The sequence below is a fragment of the Schistocerca nitens genome, chromosome 4 (assembly GCF_023898315.1).
Source record: "Schistocerca nitens isolate TAMUIC-IGC-003100 chromosome 4, iqSchNite1.1, whole genome shotgun sequence".
NCBI lineage: Eukaryota > Metazoa > Arthropoda > Insecta > Orthoptera > Acrididae > Schistocerca > Schistocerca nitens.
The window spans coordinates 439,606,215-439,626,702 of record NC_064617.1 but is presented as its reverse complement, the minus strand read 5'-3'; the positions used below and the strand labels follow the sequence as shown (position 1 = coordinate 439,626,702).

Below are 20,488 nucleotides of genomic sequence, written 5' to 3'. Positions count from 1 at the left end.
CGTAAAAAATTTCACTCGATAAGAAACGGTTTAGCCACTCACTCTGTGATGTGAAAATCTCACCCTTCTAGGGTAGTATATTGTCAATATGAATGTTTTCCGTAAACGTATGCGAAGTATAATCTCACGTAGAGGCCATGCTAACAATTTTATCACCAGCGGAAATGAAATATGCTACATAGGTACTTCACACACTAGTTCACTAAGTCCAGAGTTGTAAGTGAATGTAGTTTCCTCGTAAATGATGTACGCGATAATGAAGCAGAACTTGGTGTAAAGCAGTTAAATGGGCTAATGAAACTTTACTCGCATAAAGTAGTTACTTTGAGTAATGAAACTTCTCTCACTGCTCAAAAGTTGAACGGAAATTACTGAAAGCGGGAGCGCACTGCGCGGAGTAAACATGGCTTTATCACACAGTGGCTATTTTGTATCACTTCACGTATCTTGACTAGTGTCAGAAACTTCAAAGTCGTTCTCGTTCACACACAGGACGTAAATCTTAATGACGGAACACGTTGCAGGGCACGCTGCACGGCACAGAACAAAGCGGTTTTCATGTTAATGGTCTTGTAACAATACGTGGTGAAATATTACACACGAAATTAATAGTTGTTGCTGGAAATAGAGGGCTGTGGAAACGAAAAAGACAGAAAAACAGCCGGCCGGAGTGGCCGTGTGGTTCTGGGCGCTACAGTCTGGAGCCGATCGACCACTATGGTCGCAGGTTCGAATCCTGCCTCGGGCGTGGATGTGTGTGATGTCCGTAGGTTAGTTAGGTTTAATTAGTTCTAAGTTCTAGGTGACTAATGACCTCAGAAGTTAAGTCGCATAGTGCTCAGAGCCATTTGAACCATTTTTGAACAGAAAAACAATCTAAAATAAAGTTTGTACTTCCCGGTAAATATCATATACTTATTTCAAGCGATTATGATAAGCTCATGTACAAAATCGATCAGAAAGATAAACTGGGAAACGCAACAATCGAGTAGGTATCTTAAGGTCCAAGCAAGGTACAATAATATTAGCGTTAAATGCAGTAATTTATCAGATTTAACTGAAATGAAGGCGTCATTTGATCGAGAAACGAATCAGGTTGTAAGTAAAAGTAGGCTGTTTAACAAATAATAATGTCAGTTCTGCGTACATCAGTGACGCTTGGTTGTTGTACACCGTTATGACGTTGCCATGAAGAAGAAATAACTTTTCCGATGTACTGAAATGGCCTTTTAAACCAAACTCGACTTTTCCATTAGACATTAAAATAAAGGGAATCCGTTTGGTTTACGCTGTGCGTTTTAATACTTAGTGTATTAAAATGAAAGTGTTTATTTGTGTTCGTTGTGCTACGTTTCGTGTAAGTCCGACTTCATATGACTGTATCAAATACTTATTTATTTGCTCTGCATATACAGGGTGTTACAAAAAGGTACGGCCAAACTTTCATGAAACATTCCTCACACGCAAATAAAGAAAAGATATTATGTGGACAAGTGTCCGGAAACGCTTAATTTCCATGGTAGAGCTCATTTTAGTTTCGTCCACCTACGCTCAATGGAGCACGTTATCATGATTTCATACGGGATACTCTACCTGTGCTGCTAGAACATGTGCCTTTACAAGTACGACACAACATGTGGTTCATGCACGATGGAGCTCCTGCACATTTCAGTCGAAGTGTTCGTACGCTTCTCAACAACAGACTCGGTGACCTATGGATTGGTAGAGGCGGACCAATTCCACGGCCTCCACGCTCTACTGACCTCAACCCTCTTGACTTTCATTTATGGGGGCATTTGAAAGCTCTTGTCTACGCAACCCCGGTACCAAATGTAGAGACTGTTCGTGCTCCTATTGTGGACGGTTGTGATACAATACGCCATTCTCCAGGGCTGCATCACCGCATCAGGGATTCCATGCGACGGAGGGTGGATGCATGTATCCTCGCTAACGGAGGACATTTTGAACATTTCCTGTAACAAAGTGTTTGAAGTCACGCTGGTACGTTCTGTTGCTGTGTGTTTCCATTTCATGATTAATTTGATTTGAAGAGAAGTAATAAAATGAGCTCTAACATGGAAAGTAAGCGTTTCCGGACACATGTCCACATAACATATTTTCTTTCTTTGTGTATGAGGAATGTTTCCTGAAAGTTTGGCCGTACCTTTTTGTAACACCCTGTAGATATTAGAGTTCTTACAGAGTTCGTAAGCGTGACAGAATGCTTAGTAGCTACGCACTAAGGCGTAAGGCACATACGCTGTCTACGTGACACTGAATATAACGTTGAAATTTCACATGAAGTAAAGGGGAAAATAAGAAGAGAAAACGAATAAAAAAATTTCTCATTGATGAATATACAAAAGTCCTCTTACCTCAATAGCTGACACCAAAAGAATGTGTATTGCAAAACGATAGAACGATAGAGTTCTGTGATAAAAGAACTGTAGCATCTTGTTGACTGTAGATGTACGTAACAAATGGCTGTGAGCACTATGGGACTTAACTTCTGAGGTCATCAGTCCCCTAGAACTTAGAACTACTTAAACCTAAGACATCACACACATCCATGCCCGAGGCAGGATTCGAACCTGCGACCGTAGCAGTCACGCGGTTCCGGACTGAAGTGCCTAGAACCGCTCGGCCACTGCGGCCGGCCGCCCGATGCAGGATTCAAACCTGTGACCGTAGCAGTCGCGCGGTACCAGACTGTAACGCCTAGAACCGCTCGCCTCACCCCGGCCGGCAGATGTACGTAACATTTCACTAGTTAAATATCGGTAATTTTAATATTATAAGTATGAATACATGTAATGCTTTAGAAAATAATGACCGTAGATTCGTTAAGTGTTGGTACAAAAATTCCCATAACCTTATCTTTATCCTTTGGGAGGCTCCGTCGAAAACATCATATTATGAAAGTGTATAACATTCATATTTAACTGTAAATTAATTAAAACTGAGTTAGTTACAGTATTGGTTACAATGACCTAAACATAGATTACACAAAGGAACAGATTTACTGTATTAAAAATTCACGTACGGAAATTATGTCCAGTACCTAAACACTCGTTTTCGTAAACTGATGGACGAACCTATTACAATGTACTATGTCATCATTATACGAGGAAGATACGATTCTCTGACTGACTTTGTAAGGAAATCACATTTTTGTGGTGTCCGTAGACCTATCCATAATTCGGGGTCTAGAATCTCGCTTGTCATGCATCAAATGGGTTAGAATAAAAAATAATTTGTGTACCAAAACATGGGCTTATTTAAATTGTATATCAAGGTCATATTGAAATTCATTACAAGACCATAAATTCACCGGCTTACCGGTGTTACCTCTGTGCCTATCAACACAGTGTTTGTAAGCCGCGTACTCCCCTTACAGATGAATGCTGTTAATTCGAAATAAATTCGCTGAATGCGAATATCTTGTCATGAGCTGTGTGAGGTATACCGTAAATATACAGACATAAAAAAAAATGCATCACACCGGTTCCCAGAACTCCGGAAGATAGTCGTTGACTGTGAATATTGTATCACAGACACAGTCCCTTTGACTGTTCAAAGATATCACTAAACACACCCACAGATGTAAACAACCAAGCATGAGCAGTACCTATTAGACGGAGGGGGTCCGACAGCCCATCAGATCCACTCATTTCACCAGGAAAGAGGCATATGGCTCGTGTTGTCTGTAACTCAACCTTGCCTACACGGTCAATACCGCGGTTCGATCGCATCCGCATTGTTACTTTGTGCCAGAAAGGGCTCTCAACAAGGGAAGTGTCCAGGCGTCTCGGAGTGAAACAAAGCGATGTTGTCCAGAGAAGGAAGAGATACAGAGAGACAGAAACTGTCGATGGCATGCCTCGCTCAGGCCGCCCAAGGGCTACTACTGCAGTGGATGAACGCTACCTGCGGATTATGGCTCGAAGGAACGCTGACAGCAACGCCACCACGTTGAATAAAACTTTTCTTGCAGCCACAGGATGTCGTGTTACGACTCAAATTGTGCGCAATAGGCTGCATGGTGCACAACTTCACTCCCGACGTCCGTGGCAGGTCCATCTTTGCAACCGCAACACCATGCAGCGCGGTACAGATGGGCCCAACAACATGCCCAATGAACCGCTTGGGACTGGCATCACGTTCTCTTCACCTATGAGTGTCGCATATGTCTTAAACCAGACAATCGTCTGAGACGTGTTTGGAGGCATCCTGATCAGGCTGAACGCCTTAGACACACTGTTCAGCGAGTGCAGCAAGTTGGAGGTTTCCTGCTGATTTGGGGTTGCATTATTTGGGGTCGACGTACGCCGCTGGTGGTCATGGAAGGCACCGTAATGGCTGTACGATACGTAAATGCCATCCTCCGACCGATAGTGCAACCATATCGGCAGCATATTGGCGAGTCATTCGACTTTATGGACGACAAATCACGCCCCCTATCGTGAACATCTTGTGAATGACTTCGTTCAGGATAACAACAACTCTCGACTAGAGTGGCCAGCATGTTCTCCAGACATGAACCCTATCGAACATGCCTGGGATAGATTGAAAAGCGCTGTTTCTGGTCGACGTGACCCACCAACCACTCTGAGGGATCTACGCCGAATCGCCGTTGAGGAGTTTCACAATCTGGACCAACAGTGTTTTGATGAACTTCTGGATAGTATGCCACGACGAATACAGGCTTGCATCAGTGCAAGAGGACATGCTATTGCGTATTAGGGGTACCGGTGTGCACAGCAATCTGGACCCCCACCTCTGAATGTCTCGCTGTATGGTGGTTCAACATGCAATGCGTGGTTTTCATGAGCAATAAAAAGGGCGGAAATGATGTTTATGTTGCTCTTTATTCCAATTTTCTGTACAGTTTTCGGAACTCTCGGAACCGAGGTGATGCAAAACATTTTTTGATGTGTGTCGTCTATCAGCCAGAAACGAGAATTTGTGGAGGACAGGAAATCGAACTCGCATTTCTTGTTTATTGTGAACCGTCGCCTTAACCACATCGGCTACCTATGCATGCTTCCTAGACCAACCCAAACTTCCATATGTCACACTGCCTATATTCCTATAGCATAGTGCTCTTCAATCGGATTCGAGTCCTGGCCCGCTAAAACTTTCATATGTCTCTAACAGGTAGTATATCTATTCCAAACACAAATGATGATACAAAGCCGGCCGGAATGATAGAGCGGTTCTAGGCGCTACAGTCTGGAACCGCGCGACCGCTACGGTCGCTGGTTCGAATCCTGCCTCGGGCATGGATGCGTGTGATTTCCTTAGGTTGGTTAGGTTTAAGTAGTTCTAAGTTCTAGGAGACTGATGACCTCAGAAGTTAAGTCCCATAGTGCTCAGAGCCATTTGAGCCATTTTGATGATACAAAGATATTCGCATTCAAACAATTTATTTATTGACGGCTGTCAATCTTCATTAATGCCTGTTCATCCATCTTCCGCTTCATCTGTATGAGATATAAATTTTTGATAAGGTGCGTCTTGATCACCAAACACTTCAGCTACCTTGGATATGGAAGTACATGCCATATGAGCATTTGGGAGTAGGTTGGGTTTACTCAGGACTCCAATACACCAAATTATTCCCCACTCTTTTAGCTACAAAATCCTACTTTTCGAGATAATTTTCGTTCAGTGCGACGGCCTTACGCCACCTTCCTGGGAGGGCTCCTATGTCCTCATGATACTGCTCTATAGGTCCGCGTCAGAGCCAACGTCTTGCTGCATCAGTAACCCGCCTGATCACCCACGTACTGCTTCCTGCAAGAGCGCATTCTTCATTGGGCGAAATAGATGGAAGCAGGAATGTACGTAAGCTGTAGGGTGGATGAGGAAGAACAGCCCAATGAAATTTTGTGCGCTCCTCTCGCGGGAGGCCTTGTGCTGACATGGAGAAGTTCGTTTGCATTTTTGTACCGACGAACACACTGAGTGGTTTCTACAATTTCCTGAGGGTAGCCCAGTACACTCCAGAGTTGATCGTTGCACGATGAGGGAGGGTATCAAACAGAATAACCCCTTCAGAATCTCAGAAGACTGTAGCCATGACTTTACCGGCTCAGCGATCAGCTTTGAGCTTTTCGTTCGGCGGAGATGTGGTACGGCGCCACTCCATGGATTGTCGTTTAGTTTCCGGTTCGAAGAGATGAACCCATGTTTCATCGCCTGCAATGATGTTCGACAAAAAGTTGTCACCATCAGTCTCGTAAAGCGCAAACAATTTCGTGCAGATTGTCCTTCATTGCTCCTCATAGTGTCGTATTAGGCAGTGAGAAACAAACCGGGCAGAATCCTTTGAGTACGCCAACTAGTGGACGAGAGTGTCAGTACTACCAACAGAGTCGTCCAGCTTTGTAGAGAGGTGTGTGTCGATCAGTTCGAGTGAGAGTATCCGTATATTCTACCACTGCAAGAGTCACAGCAGGAGATAGGACACGTTTGCGCTACCTTATTGCGACGATGATAGACGCGTCACCAAACGACTCACCGTACTTTTGTTCAGCGCAAGCTCTCTGTAGACGATCTGCAAGTGCCTTTCAATGTCTGCGATGCTGTTGTTTCCCACCAGTGACAGCTCTTTGCTTGGAACAAAACCTCCGTTAATGACGCCATTTCCAAGGCTACGTGCAGCTTTGACACCTATCGGAACTTCATGGAACTATGAGTGGTGAAGCATGAATATTCCACGATATTCCAAAACAAATTTCACATTTTTTCAACCGAAATTATCCGAAAAAATAAATGTGTTGTCTTGCTTATTGAACGCCCCTCGTAATGGAGTTACGACTACAAATAACACTGTTCTGAAACTTCCTGGCAGAGTAAAACTGTGTGCTGGACCGAGACTCGAACTCGGGAACTTTGCCTTTCGAGGGCAAGTGCTCTATCATCTTTTTTTTCCTATATATTGTTTGTTGAATTTGTTCGTCGCGGACGTCCGATGACACTCGTTCAGGTTGTTCATTGATCCGTTTACTCAGTTTATTACAGAGGGTAACTAAGCCGTCTGACCGAACACGCTGCGCTACCGTGCCGGCGCGCACCGTCCTCACAGCTTTACTTCTGCCAGCACCTCGGCTCATACTTTCCAGACTTCACACAAGCTCTCCTGCGAACCTTTCAGAGCTAGCACTCCTGAAAGAAAGGCAAAGGTCCTGAGTCTCGGTCCGGCTCACAGTTTTAATCTGCCAGGAAGTTTCATATCAGCGCATGCTCCGCTGCAGAGTGAAAATCTCATTCTCAACACTGTTCTGATCACACCGGCATTTCAATTAAACAGGGGCCCTGAGTGGTCAAATATAACAGAGTATATTGGCTAGTATCTGCTCTTTACGTTCAAGCACACTTTTCTTCGGTGTTTTCATGTTTTTCTGCGACCACTGTCGGAAACATTCGGCAGACGAAATATCAGCTGAAACAAAGACACCTTTCCAGGATCGACATTCATGAAGCAGATAACACTTTGGACACAGGCACACGTGCGAGGTTTCTACTATGGTCAAAGAATACGGAATCTCCGGTATAACGCTTCATATGACCCAACACTTTCCTGGTGACTGCGATGCAGTGGAGCGATTCCGGACGACCTACACTACTAGCTGTAGGTAACGAAGCTTCTCTTATTCTGATACACATTTTGCATGTGCCGGTTGGCACGATTTTGTGAACTTTTGCCATCCCTTAGTGTCTAGAGTCTTTTTCCTCAGGAGTGGAGCCGCGAGACTTAGCGGCAGTTGGGAAAGCAGCTGCCGAGTGACGACAGCAGAAAGCATGTCTGCCGCGCAGTCGCGAGTAACGGCGAACTGAGCACTAGTCTGCCCTTTCTCGCCTGAGGAAAAAACGCTAGATGCTAATGGATACCAAAACCCAGTCGATTCGCAGAATCGTGCCAACCGGCCCATGCAAAAGTAAAGCCACATCCAGGGCGTGCTATGGCTGGAAAATTTCGATTAGTTGCTTTTGTGAATCTTATCGTGTTTAACTACCAATCGGTAATTCGACACATGTTCTGGCCCACATGGATGTTGTTGCTTTCTATATTTCTTATTTATATTCTCTATAATCTTACTTTTTTTAATCTGTAAGAGTTCGTGAAGGTCGTACTTTCGGCAACACGTGGCAACACATTAATGTCTTTCAGCACGTGCCAATATATAAAATTAGGCGCTTCGCACACGGAGCAACTACTATACAACTCGATGAGGACCTGAGTTTGGTAACTGGTCGCTGAAAAATCAAGCCCTGTGCAACTGAATAGGGCAGAAGCGCGACTTTGGAGTGACTCACGAGAAAATCATTCGCAACTCGTTACCAACCAATTTCCTACGACTTCCTATATATAGCCATATGATCTGATGTACATCGCATTCTCGAGTATAGCTCTGTTTTATTTTAGTTAGGAAATGTTCTAGGAGGATCTGAATGTTAGCTTTCTACGGGAAGTGAAAGAAAAGCTTCTCTTTTAATATAACTATAATCTTCCAGGCTACCGGTGGCGGGATTTAACAGAGGAAGAGTGGTTTTAAGGAGGGAAGAGTACAAATGACAGGTATGTAGCATGGTCAATGTGGTATTGTCCAGAGATTGGGATGCCACACCGAAGTCGGAAACGCACATCGATACCACAGACGTTAGCGAGGTACCGCTGCAATCGCATCGACGAATGACAGAGGCTGAAGAAGTGAAGCCCTCTCTCAGCACAGCAGCACCTTCACACAGTGGTCAATACAGAGCTGAGCATTGAAGCGCTCTGCCTCAGCTGAAGCAGTCTGTGTCGCTGAGTAGGACTACACAGTTACTCATGTCTCGGGTGGAAATGAACTTTTGAAAATATTGAATACTGTACTTGAAGAGAATAATTTGTTAAGTACTGAATAAAGTGATGCAATTCTGACGTTACGGCTAATAATGGAAGCAAGACTAAAGAAAAATCAGGACACTTTTATAGGATTTGTCGACCTGGAAAAAGCGTTCGACAATATAAAATGGTGCATGCTGTTCGAGATTCTGAAAAAAGTAGGGGTAAGCTATAGGGAGAGACGGGTCATATACAATATGTACAACAACCAAGAGGGAATAATAAGAGTGGACGATCAAGAACGAAGTGCTCGTATTAAGAAGGGTGTAAGACAAGGCTGTAGCCTTTCGCCCCTACTCTTCAATCTGTACATCGAGGAAGCAATGATGGAAATAAAAGAAAGGTTCAGGAGTGGAATTAAAATACAAGGTGGAAGGATATCAATGATACGATTCGCTGATGACATTGCTATCCTGAGTGAAAGTGAAGAAGAATTAAATGATCTGCTGAACGGAATGAACAGTCTAATGAGTACACAGTATGGTTTGAGAGTAAATCGGAGAAAGACGAAGGTAATGAGAAGTAGTAGAAATGAGCACAGCGAGAAACTTAACATCAGGATTGATGGTCACGAAGTCAATGAAGTTAAGGAATTCTGCTACCTAGGCAGTAAAATAACCAATGACGGACGGAGCAAGGAGGACATCAAAAGCAGACTCGCTATGGCAAAAAAGGCATTTCTGGCCAAGAGAAGTCCACTAATATCAAAAACCGGCCTTAATTTGAGGAAGAAATTTCTGAGGATGTATGTCTGGAGTACAGCATTGTATGGTAGTGAAACATGGACTGTGGGAAAACCGGAAGAGAAGAGAATCGAAGCATTTGAGATGTGGTGCTATAGACGAATGTTGAAAATTAGGTGGACTGATAAGGTAAGGAATGAGGAATATGTGGAAAACACTGATAAGGAGAAGGGACAGGATGATAGGACATCTGCTAAGACATGAGGGAATTACTTCCATGGTACTAGAGGGAGCTGTAGAGGGCAAAAACTGTAGACGAAGACAGAGATTGGAATACGTCAAGCAAATAATTGAGGACGTAGGTTGCAAGTGCTACTCTGAGATGAAGAGGTTAGCACAGGAAAGGAATTCGTGGCGGGCCGCATCAAACCAGTCAGTAGACTGATGACCAAAAAAAAAAAAGTAATGCTTTAACAGTCAGTGACCGGTGTAAATTATCAATCACTCCTGTGGCAATGGATTGTATCGAATTAAGAAAATCTTTTTATCATTCATGTAATGAAGTGGAACAATATTTCATATGTTCTACATCTACATATATACTCCGCAAGTCACCCAACGGTGTGTGGCGGAGGGCACTTTACGTGCCACTGTCATTACCTCCGTTTCCTGTTCCAGTCGCGTATGGTTCGTGGGAAGAACGACTGCCGGAAAGCCTCCGTGCGCGCTCAAATCTCTCTAATTTTACACTCGTGATCTCCTCGGGAGGTATAAGTAGGGGGAAGCAATATACTCGATACCTCATCCAGAAACGCACCCTCTCGAAACCTGGACAGCAAGCTACACCGCGATGCAGAGCGCCTTTCTTGCAGATTCTGCCACTTGAGTTTGCTAAACATGTCCGTAACGTTATCACGCTTACCAAATAACCATGTGACGAAACGCGCCGCTCTTCTTTGGATCTTCTCTATCACCTCCGTCAACCCGACATGGTACGGATCCCACACTGATGATCAATACTCAAGTATAGGTCGAACGAGTGTTTTGTAAGCCACCTCCTTTGTTGATGGGCTACATTTTCTAAGGACTCTCCCAATGAATCTCAACCTGGTACCCGCCTTACCAATAATTAATTTTATATGATCATTCCACTTCAAACCGTTCCGCACGCACACTCCCAGATATTTTACAGAAGTAACTGCTACCAGTGTTTGTTCCGCTATCATATAATCATACAATAAAGGATCCTTCTTTCTATGTATTCGCAATACATTAAATTTGCCTATGTTAAGGGTCAGTTGCCACTCCCTGCACCAAGTGCCTATCCGCTGCAGATCTTCCTGCATTTCGCTGCAGTTTTATAATGCTGCAACTTCTCTGTATACTACAGCATCATCCGCGAAAAGCCGCATGGAACTTCCGACACTATCTACTAGGTCATTTATATATATCGTGAAAAGCAATGGTCCCATAACACTCCCCTGTGGTACGGCAGAGGTTACTTTGACGTCTGTAGACGTCTCTCCATTGAGAACAACATGCTGTGTTCTGTTTGCTAAAAACTCTTCAATCCAGCCACACAGCTTGTCTGATATTCCGTAGGCTCTTACTTTGTTTATCAGGCGGAACTGTATCGAACGCCTTCCGGAAGTAAAGGAAAATGGCATCTACCTGGGAGCCTGTATCTAATCTTTTCTGGGTCTCATGAACAAATAAAGCGAGTTGGGTCTCACAAGATCGCTGTTTCCGGAATCCATGTTGATTCCTACAGAGTAGATTCTGGGTTTCCAGAAACGACATGATACGCGAGCAAAAAACATGTTCTAAAATTCTACAACAGATCGACGTCAGAGATATAGGTCTATAGTTTTCCACATCTGGTCGACGACCCTTCTTGAAGACTGGGACTACCTGTGCTCTTTTCCAATCATTTGGAACCTTCCGTTCCTCTAGAGACTTGCGGTACACGGCTGTTAGATGGGGGGCAAGCTCTTTCACGTACTCTGTGTAGAATCGAATTGGTATCCCGTCAGGTCCAGTGGACTTTCCTCTGTTGAGTGATTCCAGTTGATTTTCTATTCCTTGGACACTTATTTCGATGTCAGCCATTTTTTCGTTTGTGCGAGGATTTAGAGAAGGAACTGCAGTGTGGTCTTCCTTTGTGAAACAGCTTTGGAAAAAGGTGTTTAGTATTTCAACTTTACGAATGTCATCCTCTGTTTAAATGCCATCATCATCCCAGTGTGTCTGGATATGCTGTTTCGAGCCACTTACTGATTTAACGTAAGACCAGAACTTCCTAGGATTTTCTGTCAAGTCGGTACATAGAATTTTACTTTCGAATTCACTGAACGCTTCACGCATAGCCCTCCTTACGCTAACTTTGTCATCGTTTAGCTTCTGTTTGTCTGAGAGGTTTTGGCTGCGTTTAAACTTGGAGTGAAGCTCTCTTTGCTTTCGCAGTAGTTTCCTAACTTTGTTATTGAATCACGGTGGGTTTTTCCTGTCCCTCACGGTCTTACTCGGCACGTATCTGTCTAAAACGCATTTTACGATTGCCTTGAAATTTTTCCATAAACACTCAATATTGTCAGTGTCGTAACAGAAATTTTCGTTTTGATCTGTTAGGTAGTCTGAAAACTGTCTTCTATTACTCTTGCTAAACAGATAAATCTTCCTCCCTTTCTTTATATTCATATTTACTTCCATATTCAGGGATGCTGCAACGGCCTTATGATCACTGATTCCCTGTTCTGCGCTTACAGAATCGAAAAGTTCGGGTCTATTTGTTATCAGTAGGTCCAAGATGTTATCTGCACGAGTCGGTTCTCTGTTTAATTGCTCGAGGTAATTTTCGGATGTGCACTCAGTATAATGTCACTCGATACTCTGTCCCTACCACCCGTCCTAAACATCTGAGTGTCCCAGTCTATATCTGGTAAATTGAAATCTCCACCTAAGACTATAATATGCTGTGAAATGTATTCCAGATTTTCTCTCAGTTGTTCTGCCACTAATGTTGCTGAGTCGGGAGGTCGGTAAAAGGAGCCAGTTATTAACCTAGCTCGGTTGTTGAGTGTAACCTCCACCCATAATAATTCACAGGGACTATCCACTTCTATTTCACTACAGGATAAATTATACTACTAACAGTGACAAATACGCCACCACCGGTTGCATGCAATCTATCCTTTAAAAAATGGCTCTGAGCACTATGGGACTCAACATCTTAGGTCATGAGTCCCCTAGAACTTAGAACTACTTAAACCTAACTAACCTAAGGACATCACACACACCCATGCGCGAGGCAGGATTCGAACCTGCGACCGTAGCAATCCCGTGGTTCCGGACTGCAGCGCCAGAACCGCACGGCCATCGCGGCCGGCTAATCTATCCTTTTTAAACACCGTCTGTGCCTTTGTAAAAATTTCGGCAGAATTTATCTCTGGCTTCAGCCAGCTTTCCGTACCTATAACGATTTCAGCTTCGGTGCTTTCTATCAGTGCTTGAAGTTCCGGTACTTAACTAACGCAGCTTCGACAGTTTACAATTACAATACCGATTGCTGCTTCGTCCCCACATGTCCTGACTTTGCCCCGCACCCTTTGAGGCTGTTGCCCTCTCTATACTTGCCCGAGGCCATCTAACCTAAAGAACGCCCAGTCCATGCCACACAACCCCTGCTACCCGTGTAGCCGCCTGCTGTGTGTAGTGGACTCCTGACCTATCCAGCGGAACCCGAAACCCCACCACCCCATGGCGCAAGTCAAGGAATCTGCAGCCTACACGGTCGCAGAACCGTCTCAGCCTCTGATTCAGACCCTCCACTCGGCTCTGTTGTAGCTGAAATGAGCCATCTCCCAGAACAATCAAAGGACCCAGAGTTAAGGCTGGACGATTGTAGTTTCCTCTGATATTACTATTCAATATTTATTTTTGGAAAAATATATGTTAATGGGAGCAAGTATACAAGTAAAATTACTGTGATTTCGTACAAGTACATTATTGTGTAAAAACGAACGGTGAAAATGGCCGGAAAACCACCCAAATAGCAACAAATATCTGATCGCAAGGAAATGGCATTCTCATAGAGATGATTCCATGAATAACAATGATTTTCGATACTGTCTGTTCGAACTGATTGGCTGCTACGAATAGGCTGCAGTTTAACATTTTTGTTATGTACATATCAATGCAAAATCTTCTTAGTCTTCTCAGTTGTGTACAATAACAATGGACAAGCACGTCATCCTCTGATCTGTAATCTTACTGGACATGCTGAGTGTAACAAAAAGATGCTTGATTGCAACCATCAGCACTCACTCACCTCCATGCCCGTAAATGGCTACTGCCGTTTGTTATTTCAGAGTAGTGCAATGTGTGGAACTACATCGCCAACCAGTCGACACCCAATCATCGATTTAGATCGCCGACCCGTTCCTTTCTTCTCAGTCGCTTCATGTACGGATGACCTACGTTGTTACTGGTACCCCCCAATGTACTTGCTATTTTAGGATCAATATACAGGGCTGCTATAAATGATTAATTCGTTTTCAAAGCACTGTGTTTACCAAGGTATTACGTGTACAAATATGAATTTTGTATGAATAGAACCGTATACGTACCAGCTTTGCATTTTGCACTTTACACATCTGTATGTTCTGTGAGTGTCCCTCTGGTCACACAAGAGACACCCAAGCGATAGTTAATTCAATACCTTATGTGGCAACAGCCTGTCAGTGGTCATCGCAGCAGCATTGACACATTCTGTGGGTGTCCTTGGCAGTGAGGATATGCAAGCACGGTCCTCAACGAACGTCCAAGGAAAAAAATCGCAAGGCTACAGGTCAGTGACCTGCCGAGCAACATCATCTTCACCACTACGCCCAATCCAGCGATGTGGAAGTTCGTGGTTTAGGTAACTACTATGAGCTCCAATGGGGGCGTGCCCCATCTTGCTGGTAGATGAAATTCTCTGGATCAGCAGTCTATTGTGGAAACAACTACAGGTGCAACGTATCACAGTAAGTGGTACATGTCACAGTCTTCTCACAGAAAAAAACCAGACCATAGTGTTTCATCCGTGACAATGCACAAAAACATTTACATTCGGTGAATCTCGCTCAAGCATTACAATTTCATGAGGATGTCCAGTGTCCCAGATTCTCACACTGTAGCGATTGACGTTTCCAGATACGAGGGTTGGAACTTTAATAGTGGAAACTATTTATATACAGCTCGTGCAAAATAGATACGTGTTTCAAAGTTTTACTGACCTTCAAAGTAGTCGCCAGCACTGTGTATAAACCGTTGCCAAAGATGTGGAAGTTGTAGGATACTCTTAACAGTGGCAGTTGTGTTGACAGTTCGAGCGGCACGGTCTATTGCCCACTGAATTTGTAGCACTTCTGAAGCGAATGCAGTGAAGCGTTTCCTATAGTTTAGAAATCGAGTTGAACTCACGAGGGCTTAATTGCTGCATCACTTATCTCTCCATCATCCACCCACTACCTCCGAAAGAGTGCATCCTTCATTGTGCCAAAGATGTGGAATGCGGAATGTGCGAGATCCGGGCTATAAAACGGAGGAGGGAGAGCAGTTGAATGCAGTTATGTGAGGCCTTGCAGCGTCATGGAGAGGTAGAAGTAGGTTTGCATCTTTGTGAAGATAAGCACGCTGAAGTCGATTCTTCTGTTTCCTGAGGGTTGCACAATACACTTCAGAGCTGGCCGTTTCACCATGTAGAGGACTTGAAAAGGAATAACTCCTTCAGAGTCCTAGAAGAGCGTCGTCACGACTTTACCAGATGTATTGCCGTTTTGTTTTCAGTTCGAAATGAGGAGCGCAATTTCATCACCTGTGACGACGTTCGACAAAAAATGGTCACATTCAGACCTTGTAACGCACAAGCAAATCCTTCGTTTTTACGTTATGTGGCGAGGAACCCAGTAGTCACATACCTTTGAGTTCCCCAACTGGTGACGAGTGTGTCAGCACTACCAACAGACACATCCAGTTGTGCAGCGAGGTGTTCCGTTCTGATCTGTCGATCACCTCGATGAGAGTGTCCACACATTCCACCATTGCAGGAGCCACAGCTGTGTGTGGCCTGCCGACACGCGGGAGATCAGACAGGTTTGTGGGATCTTGTTGCGATGATGACAGACACCTCGCCCAACGACTCACCGTGCTTTTGTTCACTGCCAGGTCTCCGTCTATGAATATCTACGATGCTTCGATTTTCCGCTAAAAGAAACTCTCCGCTTGCAACCATTCTACATTACAGACAACACCTTAAAGCTGCGTATAGCGCCGCCACGTGTAGGAACTTCATGAAACTTGAGGGGCTGAAGAAGGAATATTGCACGATGTCCCACAACAATTTCCGAATTTTTTCAACCGAAATTGGCCGAGAAAAAAAGTGTTGCCTTATGTATTCAACACGCCTCATATTACCACGAAAGTTTCAAAATGATGTCACTATTTTTGCAGATTTTTTGAGGTAGTAGCTTGTTACGGATAATATTATCGTGTGCTCGACGTGTGCAGGAGACAGGCGGGCGGCGCCACTCACCTTGTGCGCCGTCGTCGGCCTTGTCCTGCGGCGGCGGCTGCGGCTGCGGCACGACGCGGAAGGACGCCCTGCGGCCGACGGGCCCCGGCGGCGCCACCCCCACCGACACGTCGAGCGGCTCGCCGGAGGCGGCCTGCGCCTGCTGCTGGCGCGCCGCCGCCATCGCCGCCGCCACAGCCGCCGGGTTCAGGCCGCCCCCGCCGCCGCCTTCGCCCCCGCGCGTCGCGTACACGTCGTAGGCGGAGGCCCGCCGGGGCAGCTGTGCCGGCAGTCCTGCACATACCACGCGACGATAAATAATCTGCAGGTACGTTATATAACTATCCCAAATCCAATTTCTTTGGTGAAAATTTTAAATTAAACATTTATACTACCAGTACTAACGCAAATCAACTGCGCAAACAGGTCTACAAATTAATCTTTGTCCAACCAACAATGGGAAGTTGCAGCGAACGACTACAGACGATTTAGTAAGAGGTATGCTGGTATAGCACGGCCAATGACTCAATTACTGAAAAAAGGAGCAGTTTTCAAGTGGAGTTCCGAATGTTCACAAGCGATGGAAGCTCTGAAAACAGCTTTGACAACACCTCCCATATTGGCTTATCCAGATTTCTCGAAATCTTTCATCCTAGCAACTGATGCTAGTAATTTCGCTGTCGGAGCGGTACTTTCGCAGGAAATTGACGGAGAAGAGCATCCAATTTCATTTGATTCTCGTCTTTTGAACAAGTCAGAGTGCAATTATTCGACAACAGAAAAGGAGTTATGTGCACTTGTCTATGTCATAAACTACAACCGATGTTTTTTAGTGGGCCGAGTATTCACGGTAGTGACGGGTCCTGCAGCACTGAAGCCCGCATCTCGTGGTCGTGCGGTAGCGTTCTCGCTTCCCACGCCCGGGTTCCCGGGTTCGATTCCCGGCGGGGTCAGGGATTTTCTCTGCCTCGTGATGGCTGGGTGTTGTGTGCTGTCCTTAGGTTAGTTAGGTTTAAGTAGTTCTAAGTTCTAGGGGACTGATGACCATAGCTGTTAAGTCCCATAGTGCTCAGAGCCATTTGAACCATTTTTTTTTTTTTTTTTTTTTTTTTTTTTTTTTGCAGCACTGAAGCGGCTACTCAACCTAAAAGGCTACAGCAGTCGATTACCTCGATGGGCTTCACGGTTAAGTGAGTATCAATTCAAGGTAGACCATCGCCCTGGGAAACTGCACAGCAATGTGGACGGATTGAGTAGGAAAGTCAGAACATGTTTCACCATCGGCCGGGAAGAGGAATTAATAAAAGCGCAAAAACATGGAAACATGATCCTAAATTTGAAGTTGTTGATGGGATACTGTACAAGATGACTGAAAAACGGAACCGCGTTGTCGTATCTGAAGCACTACGGGAACAAGTGTTAAAAGAATGTCATTACAGCCCATGGGCAGGACATAGTGGCAAAAGGGCAACTAACCTACGAATAGCACAACTCTATTGGTGGCCAAATAGGGAAAACTAATGCATACAGCTACGTTTCATGTTGTGACTCATGCAATAAACGGAATGATCTGGGCAAAACCAAAGCACCTCTGCAAGAACTTCCAGAAACGAGCACTCCTTTTGAACGAGTAGGGCTCGACATCGTAGGACCCCTACCGAAAACAAAGGATGGGAATCGATATATTTTGACTATTTTGGATCATTTCTCGAGATATCTTATTAATGACACCAATTCCGGACCAAAGTGCTGAGACTGTGGCGCGAGTATTTGTTAAGGAGTGGATATTGAAATATGGCTCTCCCTCATCCATAATAACTGATCAAGGTTCCAATTTTACTTCCGATTTACTACAGCAAGTCTGCAAATTACTGAAGATTGACAAACTAAGGACAACGCCAGGTCATCCAGAGGGGAATGGCCGAGTGGAACGGGTTCATCGAACTCTCATGAAAATGGTAAGTCATTATGTGGGCAGCAAACATGATTCGTGGGACACCTACATTCCATTGGTACTGAGTGCTTACAACACGAAGGTGCATACCAGCACGCAGCTCAGCCCTTACGAAATTGTCTATGGCAGGCGAATGACCTCGCCGTTCGACTTCGCAGCATCAGCAAGAGGCAGCAGCAATGAACACGTCAGGGACCTAGCCAGCAAAGTACAGGAAGTATGGAAGCATGTAAAGGCTCGGAACCATCAGTCCTTTTTGCATCAGGTCGTGCAAATACCTTATAAAATGGTGTCAGAAGTGTCGCTGCAAAAGGAAGGGACCTGAAAACAAACAAATGTAAGTAGTGATCAAACAGTTTCCGTATGAGGGAGTTGCTATAGTGTATCTGCAACTTAGCGTGATTCCGTTGCGGGTATATAAGCACTAACAAGTAGGCAAGGGGTTAGTGTGGCGTCTGTGTCTTTCTGAAGTGCGTGCAGCAATTTCGGAAAAACTAACTACGAGGACGTTATTACCAAAACTGTCAAAACAGAATCAACGTGATGTTATTTTTTCGTCACTGCCGAAAGACAAACACCAGTAGATATCTATTGCAGGATGAAGAATGTGTATAGGGCAGCATGTCTCTCAAAGACCACCGTTGTGGAATTGTGCGCCAAGTTCGTGCTGGTCGCCATTCGACACAAGAGGCCCGCTGATCTGGAGGGTGGCAGAAGATACACAAACTCGAGGTGGAGATACACGAGGACCCGCCTTACTGCCTTGATCGCTCCCCATTGGTCACTTGAAAAGGTCTTGAAGGGCCGACGTTTGCTGTCGGACGCGGATGTCCAGCAGGCAAGTACAGACGTCTTCATACAGCGGACATGGTATCTCCAACTTCGTTCATAGGTGGGATGGTTGCCAAATGATCACTGTGATTTTCCCTGACTGCCATACCGACTATGGAGTATACGGCCTTCGAACAAAAACTTTTTGATCGTTTATTGTAGATAAGCGAAAAGAAGCTAAGGACGTCTTAGAAGCTAAAGACGTCGTAGTTTTTGTTACGTAACTCAGACTGGAAATGGGATGGGCTTATATGACTACATATGGTAAGGCGATCACTGAACTTTTTCACGCTTCCACATGGATGCCACTGCCACTACACGGGAACTATTGAAGTGCATCATTTTTGCCTTGGGCGGGAGGGGGGGAGGGGGTCGGAGGGTCTAAAGCGTACTGAGAAGGAGGGAATCAGATCACCACACAACATTAACCACGCTAAAGCCTATGATAACCATTCTGACCCCATGAAGATACGGGATAAAGGCAAAAGAAAAAGAAAAAGAAAAATAAGATGATAACGTGGTTTGTTGATTCCAATTGAAGATGGAGAAATGTTAGGGATGGAGAAATGTTAGGGATGAAGGTATGTATTGAATAATTTCGCAAATGTTGAGTACAGCTGTTTCTTCAGTGGGCTACTGCAATGAGATCAACGACTCGTTCCACTATGTACGACGGCCATTAGTCACGAAATTAAAACCACAGTGAAAAGTTGATGACGCAGGTGTATTGCGCATTGTCTCTAGTATACCTGTCGACTGCGTCATGTCAGACGTTCCAGGTCTGAGCTCACAGTAAGCACGTAAAGATGCCTAGAACAATAGTGTCTCACATCATGAGTAAAGTACGTGTTGCCACTCGATTTCTTCGTGTTGAGGGGTTCCGCCTGACTTCAAGCATCTCAAATAACGTGGCTGTCATGCGCGCAGGGCGTAATGACGTTCATAATGCTGGCGGTCAGAGAAGGAAGAAAGTGGCAGCTGATAAATTTGTTCAAATGGCTCTGAGCACTATGGGACTCAACTGCTCTGGTCATAAGTCCCCTAGAACTTAGAACTACTTAAACCTAACTAACCTAAGGACAGCACACAACACCCAGCCATCACGAGGCAGAGAAAATCCCTGACCCCGCCGGGAATCGAGCCCGGGAACCCGGGCGTGGGAAGCGAGAACGCTACCGCACGACCACGAGATGCGGGCGATAAATTTGTTCAGTGAGTAGACCAAGCGATTTGAGAAATTCACCTACGAAGGGAAAATCAGAGAAAGAGAAGAATAAAGGCATTGTCTTCTTCATGACAATGCTCGGCTGCACACTGTACCTGCAATAAAGACGCTCCTGAAGCGTTTTCGGTGCGAAGTGTTTGACCACCCACAATACAGCCCCAGCTCGGACATGGCTCCCTCCAATTTTAATCTCTTTGCTCACAGGAACTACTGGCTGTGAAGACAGTGTTTTAGTACGTAAAACGAGCTGCAGACCACTGTAGATAACTGGCGGATGCCACAGGCGGCTGCCTTCCATAACGAGGGTATTGGAAAGATGGCACCACGCTACAAGTGTCTGAATCAGAGC

At 44.9% G+C, this 20,488-nt stretch overlaps 1 protein-coding gene across 1 annotated transcript in view; it reads right to left on the bottom strand.

Annotated features, from left to right (window-relative positions):
• The window catches only part of LOC126252362 (uncharacterized), a 168,582-nt gene that overhangs the window by 60,308 nt on the left and 87,786 nt on the right, over window positions 1-20,488 (bottom strand). The window contains exon 5 of the mRNA XM_049953254.1: window positions 16,151-16,218. Within this exon, the coding sequence (XP_049809211.1) occupies window positions 16,151-16,218 (68 nt within the window). The remainder of the gene's footprint in view (window positions 1-16,150; window positions 16,219-20,488) is intronic.